At 55.3% G+C, this 12,436-nt stretch overlaps 1 protein-coding gene and 1 long non-coding RNA gene across 2 annotated transcripts in view; both read left to right on the top strand.

Moving 5' to 3' along the window:
* Positions 1-6,442, top strand: part of LOC114805499 (homeobox protein EMX1-like) — a 29,164-nt gene extending 22,722 nt beyond the window's left edge. The window contains exon 3 of the mRNA XM_029046827.1: positions 6,261-6,442. Within this exon, the coding sequence (XP_028902660.1) occupies positions 6,261-6,428 (168 nt within the window). The 3' untranslated portion in view covers positions 6,429-6,442. The remainder of the gene's footprint in view (positions 1-6,260) is intronic.
* A 32-nt stretch (positions 6,443-6,474) lies between these two features.
* Positions 6,475-10,219, top strand: LOC114805500. The gene is made up of 2 exons (XR_003753476.2): positions 6,475-9,339; positions 9,786-10,219. It is a non-coding gene; the product is annotated as an uncharacterized LOC114805500 (long non-coding RNA).
* The last annotated feature ends 2,217 nt before the right edge of the window (positions 10,220-12,436 follow it).

Genomic DNA, 12,436 nt, shown 5'->3' on the forward strand with positions numbered 1-12,436 from the left:
CTTAGAAGACCGAAGTCCTTGGGAGTCAAAGAAAGGAGGGAGAAGAGGGTGACGGGGGGTGGGGGGGATAAGAGGTTAATCAGGGAAGACTTCCCGGTGGAAAGCTGATTTTAGCAGGGCTCTCAAGGGGGAAGAGTTAGGGTCTGTCCGATGTTACGGGGGAGATAGTTCCAGGCAAGAGGGAGGGTGTATGCAAGAGGTGGACAGTGAGAGAGGTGAGAGGAGGGAAAGTGGTTGGTGTTAGAGCAGGGAAGTATGGGAATTGTGTTGCGGTGGGAGTGGGAAAAGAGGAATTAAGAACTTAATCATAATAATTAATAAAAATTATGGTATTTGTTAAGCGCTTACTACGTGCCAGGCACTGTGCTACGTGATGAGGGGGGATACAAATCGGGTTACACCCAGTCCCCGTCCCAGCTGAGGCTCACAGTCTTAATCCCCATCTGACAGATGAAGCACTGAGGTCCAGAGATGTGACTCGCCCAAGGTCACACAGCAGACCAGTGGCGGAGCCGAGATTAGAACCCATGACCTTCTGACTCCCGGGCCCGTGCTCTGTCGACTACGTCACGCCGCTTCTAGCTTAGTCGGGGAAGGCCTCTCGGAGGAGGCGTGCTTTTATTCTGGAATTCCCAGGAAGAGCTAAAGGAGCCTTCAACGTCTCTCCAATCTCACCCGTTGGCCTCACTTCCCCAGTTTCCAAGGGCGAAGTGAAATTCTGGCATTTAGGAAGCACTTTGCCAGAGTAGCTAGGGGGTTAACAGGGTCCTACATTGAGCTCACAGTCCATTTTATCCCCATTTTCCAGATGAGGGCTCAGAGAGGTTAAGCAACTCACCCACGTTCACCCAGCAGGCACGGGTTGGAGCTGAGATTAGAAACTGAGAGTCCTGAATCCCTGACCTGTGATCTTTCCACTAACCATCGCTTTCTCTCCTGGAACCGCCGAGGAAGGGAATGACTCACTGCGAGAACACGATCTGTGCACTCTAGCAGCCCTCTGAGGCTGCTTCTCTGGCAAAAAAGATTTCCAAAACTGCACTACAGTTGCCCCCGTCCCCAGATTGTGCTGTTTACCTTGGAGGTGTACCCCGCACAGAGATGCTAGTTCCTGGGCAGGGTACCTGGAGAGGGTCAGAAGAGGCCAATGAATACGTGGATAATTTAATTACGTGGATAATTTCTCCTGGCATAAATATACACGATCCCAATCTTCCCCATATGGAAGAGGGTGACTGAAACCATTCTTTTAAGGTTGAATAAGAGCATGAGTCTTCCCACCCGACCTCTGTCTTCCTTCTGTCTCTCCGATCACTGTGGACAACACCACTATCCTCCCTGTCTCACGAGCCTGTAACCGTGGCTTCATCTCTCTCATCTGATCCACATATTTAAGTCCATCACCAAATCCGGTCCTTTCTTCCTTCTCACTGTCTTTGGAATCTGCCCTTTCCTCTCCATCCAAACTGAGGCTTCGCTGACCCAAGCGTTCATCAGATCTCGACTACCGTATCGGCCTCCTTGCCGACTTCCCGGCCTCCCGTCTTTCCCCTCTCCAGTCCAGACTTCCCTCTGCTGCCCGGATCATTTTTGCGGAAAAGGACGTTCAGTGCAAATCTCCCCTCTCCTCAAAAACCCCCAAAGGTCGCCCGTCCACTTACCTTTACATCAGATTCTAGAATGTTAGCTACTTATGGAGGGGGAGCATGTCTACCAAAGCTGTTATATTGTACTCACCTGAGCGCTCAGTACAGTGTTCTGCACACAGTAAGTGCTCAATAATTATGACATCGATAAACTCCTTACCACTACCACAACTGAAGCACTCAGTTGACTCTCCCCTTCCTACCTAATCTCGCTGATTTTCCGTGGCAACCCAACCTATTCACTCTATCTCACTGTAGAGAAGCGGCGTGGCTCAGTGGCAAGAGCACGGGCTTGGGAGTCAGAGGTCATGAGTTCGAATCCCGGCTCTGCCACTTGTCAGCTGTGTGACTGTGGGCAAGTCGCTTAACTTCTCTGTGCCTCAGTTGCCTCATCTGTAAAATGGGGATGAAAACTGGGAGCCTCACGTGGGACAACCTGATTACCCTGTATCTACCCCAGCGCTTAGAACAGTGCTCGGCACACAGTAAGCGCTTAACAGATACCAACATTATTGTTATCTCACTTTCATCTACCTTGCCCATGTTTTCCCTCTGGCCTGGAACTCCTTCCCACTTCATAGCTGACTGGCCATCTCTGGTCCCATCTTCAAAGACCTACTAAAATCACACCTCCTCCAAGAAGCCTTCCCCACCTAAGCCCTCGATTCCCGGTCTAAGCCGCCCCTTCTGTGTTGTTTATGCATTCGGGCCTGTAGGCTTTAAGCACTTCGGTATCCACAGCTCGTCCAGCCCCACGGCACTTACGTTCATATCCAGCTGTCTCTCCCTCTAATCTGTAAACTCCTGTGGACAGGCACTGTCTACACCTACTCTGTGGTACTGTACTCTCCCCAGTACTGAACACAGGGCTCTGCACACAGTATACACTCCATTAATACCATCGATCGATTAACCAGGAGAGGACAGAGTGGGTGAAGCAAGGTGTTTGCAGAAGGTGGAGGTCCCAGCATCGAGGAGACTAAAAGGTCGAGGAGGAAGCATCTGTAAGCAGGGAGTTTTTTTTTAATTTTAAGATAGGAAAAAATGGACCTGCTTGATAACAGCGGGGAAGGAGCCATTGGAGTGCGGGGAGTTGAAGGCGGCGGTCAGGGAGGGAAAAAGGGCAGGATAAGTGTTTTAACAAGGTGTACGAGGATCAGTTCAGAGGTGAAGGTGGAGAGGTAGATTTTAAAAGGAGATGGGAGATCTCCTGACGGTTGGCTGGGAAAGATGGGAGAGTCAGGGAGGAGGCAGGAGGGAGGGAGTGGAGAGAGAAGGGGGAGATTTCAGGGAGATCATGCCTGATGGTTTTAATTTTGCCAATGAATCGGATGGAAGGCTGTCAGGGGCAAGAGGTTTGGGAGGCAGTGGGGCAGGGGGCTTGAGGAGGCAGCTAAAAGTCAGAAACAGTTGGAGCAATGGGCAAGTGAATCATTGAGAATGGAGAAGTTTGGCGTCAGGAGGAGAGGGGAGAGTTAACTCGGGAAGTGGCATAGCCTAGTGGGAAGAGCATGGGCTTGGGAGTCAGAGGATGTGAATTCTAATCCCGGCTCTGCCACGTATCTGCTGTGTGACCGTGGACAAGTCGCTTAACTTCTCTGGGCCTCAGTTACCTCATCTGGAAAAGGGGGTTGAAGACTGAGAGCCCCAGGGACGGGGACTGTGTCCCAAACTAACTTGTATCTCCCCAGCGTTCAAAACAATTCTGGCACATAGTAAGTGCTTAACGAACACCACAGTAATAATTATTATTATTAAGGTGAGGATGAATTTTGAATGGATGAGGTCAGCCCAGTGTCTGGATTTTCACCGGGTGTGCTCCGTGGTCAGAGGGCTCTCTCTGCCCTCCCCTTCATTTGCACCTCTTATTTACCCCTCCCTCAGACCCACAACACTTATGCAATATCTATCTATTTATACTGACGTCTGCCTCCCCCTCTAGACCGTGAGCTCTTTGTGGGCACCAACTCCGTTATACTGTTCTCTCCCAAGCACTTAGTACGGTTCTCTGCACACAGTGAGTACTCAATAAATACGATCGATTGAATGTTTGATCCTTCCCTCACCTTTTCAATCCTTGCCCATCTCTCCCCTCCCACCTCCTTTCCCTTTCCCCTCTCCCTGTGGCTTAGTGGAAAGAGCACCGACCCGGGAAGCAGGGGTTGTGGGTTCTCATTGCGGCTCTGCCACTAATCAGCTGTGTGACTTTGGGCAAGTTCACTTAACTTCTCTGTGCCTCAAGTACCTCATCTGTAAAATGGGGATTAAATCAGTGGGACAACCTGATTACCTTGTATCAGAACAGTGCTTTGCATATAGTAAGCGCTTAACAAATACTATCATTATTATCAGTTATTATTATCCTTCTTTACCCTTCCTTCCTCGCCGTCTTTTCTTTCCCTTTCAGTTTCTCCTCTCTTTCTCTCCTACCTCTTCTTCCTCCTTCCTTCCCTCCCTCTCCTCCTTTCTCTTCCCCTTCCTCCCCCCCTTCCGCCCTTCCCCCTTCTCTCCCTCTTCCCTTCTTCCCTCCTCTCCCTACCAGCGGGAGAGGTCACTGCCCTGTGTCAAATGTCTGGCAGGGGGAAGCCATCCACTGGAGTCGAGGCGGGTGGGGCTGGCAAAGCAGTTGAAAGAATCAAGGGGACCCACATAGGACTGCAAACCCAGCCCAAAGCAGGGGTGGGGGATTTGGGACAGCTGTGCAGAAGGAGGTGGGTATCGGAGAGGCGGGCACCGGAGAGGGGGCTGTGACTTGCTTGGGTACAGCGCCTGGCACACAGTAAGGGTATAACAAATACCACAGTTATTACTCCTTTTATTATTTCAGAACCAGAGGGATGCAACTCAGTCTTTGGAATCAGGGACGGGCCAGCCGGGCTGGAGACCCAGGGATGGACAGGTTACTTTGACAAGTGTCCCCGGAAGAACCGCACTCTGTACCGGGAAACCTCACTTTCCCCCCTCGCCCACCTGCTCCACCCCCCACTCACCCCCACGGGCTGGATTTACTCAGAATCCCACAGTCCATGGACAGTGTAGGATCCTGAGGCCTCGGAAGGTCAACTCATCCATCCCCCTGCATTTGGAGAGGATACCAACTGGCCTGAGAGTCAGAAGGTCATGGGTTCTAATCCCGTCTCCACCATTCGTCTGCTGTGTGGCCCTGGGCGAGTCCCTACTTCTTAGGCCCTCAGTTCCCTCACCTGTAAAATGGGGATTGAGACTGCGAGCCCCACGTGAGACAGGGATTGAGTCCAATCCTCGCACATAGTAAGCACTTAACAAATACCACAATTATTGTTATTATTATTATTATACCTTGAGGCCCACCTGAGGTGGGCGTCGCTGAGGGCACTGCCTCAGGTCATCGATTGGAAAGATGACAGCTTGAAGGGACCCAAAAAGGGAGCGGGAGGAGCTATTTCCTTCCTTTCCCTTCCACCGCGGACCACCTGGAACAAGGTGGGTTGGGACCCAGGCCTCCAGGACCCCAGGAAGGAGAAATAGACAGTCAGGGGTTGCAGGGTGAAGGGGAAAGAGCATGAGCTGTGGCCTCACTGGGCACCAGTCTGTCTTTTTTTTTAATGGTCTTTGTTAATAATAATGTTGGTATTTGTTAAGCGCTTAACAGTAAACCACAGTAAGTTAAGCGCTTACTATGTTCCAGGCACCGTTCTAAGCGCTGGGGTAGATACAAGGTAATCAAGTTGGACAGAATGCATGTCCCACATGGGGCTCACAGTTATAATCTCCATTTTGCAGATGAGGTAACTGAGACCCAGAGATGTTGAGTGACTCACCCAAGGTCACACAGCAGACAAGTGGCGAACCCAGGTCCTTCTAGCTCCCAGGATTGCGCTCTAGCCACTAGACCCTGCTCTACCCACTAGACCGTGCTGCTTCTTCATTCATTCAATCATATTTATTGAGCGCTGACTGTGTGCAGAGCACTGTACTAAGCGCTTGGGAGAGTACAACACAACAATAAACAGTCACATTCCCTGCCCACAATGAGCTTAGAGTCGTATTCTTGTTGGCTGCTCTCAGTCAATACCATTGATCGATCGATTGACTGATTAACCAGGAGAGGACAGAGTCAGTGAAGCCAAGGAAGCACCAGCATTGGCAGGAGAAGAAGGCGGTCCATAGCATCAAGGAGACTAAGCGGTCGAGGAGGATTAGGATGGAGTAGAATCTGTTGGATTTGGTGACCTTAGAGGGGGCCTTTTCCCTGGGCGAGAGGGACCGGAAGCCGGATTGGAGGGGGTGCGGACGGGAAGGGGCCCGGGCGGTCCCTCCGTTTCTCTTCATCTCTATCTCTCTGTGTTTGTCTCTTGGTGTCTCTGTCTGACCTCCCCCACCCCCCGCCGCTCCCGTCACCCCGTCTGATGGCTTCCACTGCGACGGGACCGGTTCCTGCCGGGAGACTCCACCCAGATGTCCACCCCAGTGCTCTGGGCGGGGAGGAGCAGGGAGGTTGCTCGGGGAGGGCTTCCTGGAGGAGGTGGCTGCAGGCCGCGCGTTGGAGGAGGGAGGGAGAAAGGGACCCCTTCCTAGCACCCCTCACTCCCCCAACCCCCCGCCTCTCCCCTTTGTCCCCTCCTCCGGTCCCAGGTGAAAGTGTGGTTCCAGAACAGGCGGACGAAGTACAAACGGCAGAAGCTGGAGGAAGAGGGGCCCGAGGCAGACCAGAAGAAGAAAGGGTCTCATCATATCAACCGGTGGCGTCTGGCCACCAAGCAGTCCAACGGGGAAGACATTGACGTCACGTCCAATGACTAATGGCGGGGGGGATCGCCTTGGGGGGGGGAGGGGGTCGGGATGAGATGGGGGGAGGGCAGCGGAGATACCAATGAGAGGAGGGGGGAGGAGTGTCCGTCGACTGGACGGAGCCGAGGGGCTCCCTGAGGCCAAGTTGAAGTCAAGTCACTGCCCTTCTCCTCCTCGCGGCTTGGGGCCGGAGGGCCTGAGGAGCCCAGCGGAGTGACCCTCCCTTCCTCCCCCACTACCATCCCCCGTCGGACTCTGCTTTCTCAGTGGGGCAATGGGGGAGGGTCTCTGTGGAAGAGGGAGATGGGTCGGGGGAGCCCGGCCTTTGCTCCACCCCCCCGGGGCGTCCACACCGCCCCGCCGTTTCCTTTTGTTTTCATTCCATCTATTTCTTCTTCCGAGAAGCGTGTTTCGATTTTAATTTATTCTCCGGGTCCCCGTCCTAGGCTTAGTGGCCATCGCTGTGTGTGTGTTCCTGTAGGGTCGTATAGGTTCTGAATAAGAGGTGGGGTTGGGTGGGAGGGGTCGTTAGGCCGGGGGTCAGACTCATAAGGCCGCTAGACCACGAGCGAGGCCCCCTCGCCCCTCACAAGCCGGTCGACCCCGTGGCTCGTCCCGGCCCGGGTGGCTCGGAGCTGCCGTCTGCCAGAGGTCCTTCCGGGGCCCACTCCCTCATAGTTAGGGAAGGACACCCCTAACTCTCCCCTCGCTACCCTCCGGCCTCTTCCCCCCGTCTCCCTGGCCCTTCTCCCCCAGCGGTCCGAGGGGATGGCGACCCTGACCCCCACGAGGGGAGGTCCGCTGGCGCGGGAGAGCGCCCAGAACGGGCCCCGGTGGAAGAAATCTCGTGAGGCCGAGGGGTCAAAGGTCGAGGGCAGGGTAGACCATCAGAAACTTACTTTCCCGCTCTCCCTGGTTCACGAGCATGATCTGAAAGTTCCGTCTCGTCTGTTTCTTCACTTAAGCTAAGGTCGCCGGCCCCTTCCCCTTGGAGGTTCAAAGAACTCTTTATTTTGTATTCTCCCTTGCCGTCCGAGTGCTTAGGCAACTTACTTCACGACTCTCAGGTTTTTCCTCTCTACCCCGCATCCACCGGAGTTACTTTCCTCCGTTGACAGAGTTTGCAATCCTAGAAGCAACTCTTGCGAAAACACACAGATGTGCACACCCTTTAGCTTAAGCTAATAAACAGAGAGAAACCACCTGCTGGTTACGAAAGGGCTGAGATGATGCTAATTAGTGATACCTTGAGGAGTCCTAGTGGGCTCTGTCGGCCGCTTGCTGTCTTTAAATCTGCATCTCCTCTCCGTGAGCATCCAGTTGTCACCATCTTTTGCGATTTGGCGGCCTACGCCGGGCCGCTGAGGCCTGGCCGCAGAGGATTACGGGGCAGGGGGCGGCCACCAGCAATTCACTCAGGGGAGGTTTAGCAGTGAAGTCCGAGGAGCTGCCGAACCGGGGGTCTCGGGATCTGGACGGTCCTCCCTCTTCCCCCTTCTCTCTCCACTTGGGGTTGGATACTCTGACACCATTCCTGCATCAACAGCCACGAGGCTAGAGTTGGAGGGCCTTGGGTGCTCTGTTTGAGGAGCAGAAGTTTCCAGGCGGCTTGAAGTGGTTTCGATCCTGCTGCTCTGTCCCGCTTCGGCCCCTCTCTCTTCTCCTCCAGCCGCTAGAACCAGTCTCCTCCGTAGAGAGGGCGAGCTGAGGTTTGGAAAAGGCAGAAGAGTCTGAGCTACCGCCTCCTCCCTCGGAGACTCCGGTCAACCTCACAGCGCGTCCAGCCGGGACCGTCCTCCACAGCGGAATCAGGACGCTTGAAAGAACTGCGAAGAAAGCTCACAGCCCCATGTTTTCTGGATTTTGTGTCTGAGTCCCGTGGTACCCCCGGCAGGCCTGGGACGGTGGGAGGGGTGGGCTTGACCAGAGCCTCCCCCAGATTTTAGGGGAAGACACCGTCATCTGCCGCCTCCCCTGCCCGGCCTGTGTCCAGGGCCAATCGGATGCTTTGGTTTCACCTTTGTTTTCTGAGTAGGGGCGGACTCTCGCTTCCCCCGACCTGTTCACCGTGCTCAAGGGGGCATCCGATGGGCGAGTGGACTAACGTGAGGGGGGAGCTGGGGACATGCCCCTCAGGAAAGGGTGTCGAAGCCGTCGACTCAGAAATCACCGATGTTCGCTTATAAATTATTTCTTAGATGGGCAGACTGCCCTCCCTGTCCCTGGGACTCTGCCCTTCTTCTTTCCAGATTCTGCCCCTCCTGACCCAAGCTGGTGGTAGCCCGAGGGCCTGGACGGAGGGGAAGGGCTGGTCAGCCTCAGAGCTGTGGGGGGGGGGGGGGTGGACCTGCCGGATTCCAGGCCTCTGTCCGGCCCTCAAGCTTCCCAGAATGGCCGGCGGTTTCTCTGGCAACTCTCTAGAGGACCTAGGTTAATGGAGAAGAGGAAGGGGGCAGGTGAATGGTACAGAGCAGGGCATCCTGGCATCCACACGGTCAACCTGGTCCACAATCGGGGGAGCTCAGATGGGGCAGCAGGCGTTGCCGGGAGGGAGGGAGTCGGGCGGGGGAAGAAGGCCGGCTCACAGCTGCTGAGTTTAGAATCTGCCGCGGCCACGGCCGGAATCAGTCGTCGAGGGTGGATCGGGGACGAGGCCGCGGGGAAGCGGGTGAGGTCATCTGGGCAGCTCGAGGAAACAGCTCAGGTTGAGACCGGTTTGGGCAAGGAAATCCAGGAGTCTCGATGAAGAGGAAGTCTAGGGTCCAGGGGAGAGCAGGCCTGATTCATCCATTTTGATGTGGTCTGCAACCCGATTTCTCTTTGGTTCAAACTGCTTTTCTTTCCAAGGCCTGATCAGCCAGTGTTGGCTGGGGAAGGGGAGGCAGCCCCCTATCCAGGACCCCGTAACGCCCCTGGGGAAGAGGTGAGCTTTTACGGGCCGGAGCCGTGGCGGCGGGAGGATGGGAGTTTGGAGACGGGGGGAGCTTAGGGGAAGGGTCTCGCAGAGCCTTCGGAGGTCATCATGTCCATTCCTGCCCCATCCCCTTCTGGATCTCTTGGTTATGAGAAACCTCATAACCTCTCCCAACCCGGTTTCCATCTTCCTTTAATCTACGCACAGTCTTTTCTGTCACAGGTCAGTCTTGCTCTTCGCCAAGAGCACGGTGCCCTCAACCGAATCCTGACCATCTGTAGCCTGGGGTGCAGGGACGGTATGGGGAGAGCAGGGGAGACAGCAGAGACCCTGAGACCCCGACTATCCCCTATAGGCTGGACTATAGGGGATCGAGTGTCAGGAGGAAGTTGGCGAGTTCTGGGGTCACAAAGTACAGACCCCTGATCCGTCATCTCCTCCTTCTCCTCCGCAAGGCTCAACTCACACCCCCTGGGCCCCCACCCCCGGGCTCCTTCAAGTCTGGAGCGAGGTCAAGGGAGGCCAGCCAGCTCTGCCACTTTGAGGGACCCCTTACTAGGAGGCAGAGGGTTGAATGAGATTGACCTCTGGGCCCTGTCGGCCCCGTCAGACCAACCCCCGGCGGGCTCGAAATGGACCGAGATGGCTGCGGGGGCCGACCCAGATCTCGACGAGGCGAGAAGGCGTCAGTTCCCCGGAACGAGACGGGGACGTGTCCTAAATCCCTCCCTCCCCCCAATTCCCCGCACCATCTGGGGGTTGTCCCCGGTCGCGGCCACGGGGGCGAGGGCCTGTTGAATGTCTCCCCTGTGTTGTGTCTCTCCAGACTGTAAATATTGGTGTTGGGAGTTAATTAATAAAGCCTCGCGTGTGCTTCCAAAATATGGAATGAGGATGGAACTATTTTCCGACTCCCGGCGCTGCCAGGTTTGCTAATTCGGAAGATTTGGGTGGGCTCCAGGGAACAGCCCTAAGGCGCCTGTCAAGGAGATGCTGGATTTGAGCTCGGAGAACCCCGCCCCAGGCTGTGGCCCCCCACGATCCCGAGACCGCCTAACCCATCCTGGTTGGTCGGGCAGCAGCGAGGCGGGGCCTGGGGGCCGCTGGTAGATGGGGTCACGTTCCCCCCGCTTCCTCTCCCTTCTCGCCCTCCCCTCTCCCTTCCCACGTTCCCTCGCTCAGCACTCCGGCGCCCGGCTCATTTTAGTCGATGGTATTTATCGAGCGCTTACCGTGTGCAGAGTACTGTACCAAGCGCTCAGGAGAGTACGATACAACAATAAACAGATGCATTCCCTGTCCACAACGAGCTTACAGTCTAGAAGTCACGGTTTCTGCACCTCAACCCCTTTACGTCCCCCTTCACCTCCCCCCGGACCCCACTCGAATATCCAGCATTCTGGTGCCCGGGGGAGTGAGGGCCTTCCAGCCCCCTTCTCTGCCCTGTCCTCCGGGTTGCCCAGCTGAAGGGGTCGCCCCAGTCACAGCCTTAGAACCGGGGTTTCGAGGGCTAAGAGACGAGGACCCTCGATCCCATCTATCTCTGATCCGGGGCTCACCCCCGTCCAACCCCTTCCGTTAAGTGCGTACTACGTGCCAGGCAACGGGGAGGATACAAATGTCAGATTGGACGCAGTCCCCGTCCCACGTGGAGTTCACGGTCTTACTCCCCATTTTCCACATGAGGTCACAGAGGCCCAGAGAAGCGAAGTGACTTGCCCAAGGTCACACAGCAGATGAGTGGCAGAGCTGGGATTAACCTCTGACTCCCAGGCCCGGGCTCTAGACACTAACCCTTTGGAACCAGATTCCCTCGCTGAAATGGGGCTGGAGGGGCTGCGGAAAGGTTTGCCCATCCTCACAGGATCCTCAATCAATCAATCGTATTTATCGAGCGCCTACCGTGCGCAGAACACTGGACCACGTGCTTGGGAGAGTACAACACAACAGAGTTAGACACATTCCCTGCCCACCTGGAGCTTCCGGTCTAGACGGGGAGACAGACATTAATATAAATAAATGCTTGACGGTTACAATAATCATGGCATTTGTTAAGCGCTTACTATTTGCCAAGCACTGTTCTAAGCGCTGGGGTAGATACAGAGTAATCAGGTTGTCCCACGTGGGCCTCACACTTTTAATCCCCATTTTACAGATGAGGGAACTGAGGCACAGAGAAGTTAAGTGACTTGCCCAAGATCACACAGCAGACAAGTGGCGGAGGCGGGATTAGAACTCACGTCCTCCCAAACCCATGCTCTTTCCACTAAGTCAAGGTTATGGACATAAGTGCCACGGGGCTTTGACCAACTTCATTTCCTCCAGGACGGAAACCCTTCAGTCAGTCGTATTTATTGAGCGCTTACTGTGTGCAGAGCGCTGTACTAAGCGTTTAAGGGGCAGCAGGAGAGACTGAGAGCCGAGAATATTCCTGGCTGCGTGTGGGGGGGTGCTCAAGGAGAGGGGGCTGGGGTTTGGGTCCTCTTTCTCTGCAGGGTTTTAGGGTGTACTGGAGGAAGTGGGGAGCCGGAGAGGGAAGGTAGTCCCGGACAGAGACGGGGGATGATCGAGATGACCTACAGAGGTTCCTGTCAGCCCGAAGGGCTGGAGATCTCTTTAATCATTCATTCAATCGTATTTATCGAGCACTTACTCTGTGCGGAATACAGTAAGCGCTTGGGAGAGTACAATATGGCAATAAATAGACACGTCCCCTGCCCACGGCGAACTTACAGTCTGGAGATAGTCCTCGATCTTTAGTCTCGTCCTTCGGGGAACCGCTTCCGGAACATCTTTGGCGAGGGGTCGTCCCGTCCAGCGCCCTGCCTCGGCAACGGGTTTGGATTCCCAAGGCGGTATGTAGTCGGGCCCGGGGTCTGACTCTGAGACGCCCGGCCGAAACGGCTCTGGGGAGGGGGGACGGGGGTCCTGGGCACCCCCGGCCTGGGCTGGAGGCGGCTACCGGCCAGCCGTGGCCGCCGGAGGCTGGGCCCGGCGGCGAGCAGAGCCAGGGCTGTGTATTTGTATTTTAAGGCAAGTTGGCTGTTGCCATTTGGTGGCCAGGCAGTCGGGAACAGGTTTACCCAATTAGCTGAAATCCCATCTG

This window comes from Ornithorhynchus anatinus, chromosome 18, assembly GCF_004115215.2.
Source record: "Ornithorhynchus anatinus isolate Pmale09 chromosome 18, mOrnAna1.pri.v4, whole genome shotgun sequence".
NCBI lineage: Eukaryota > Metazoa > Chordata > Mammalia > Monotremata > Ornithorhynchidae > Ornithorhynchus > Ornithorhynchus anatinus.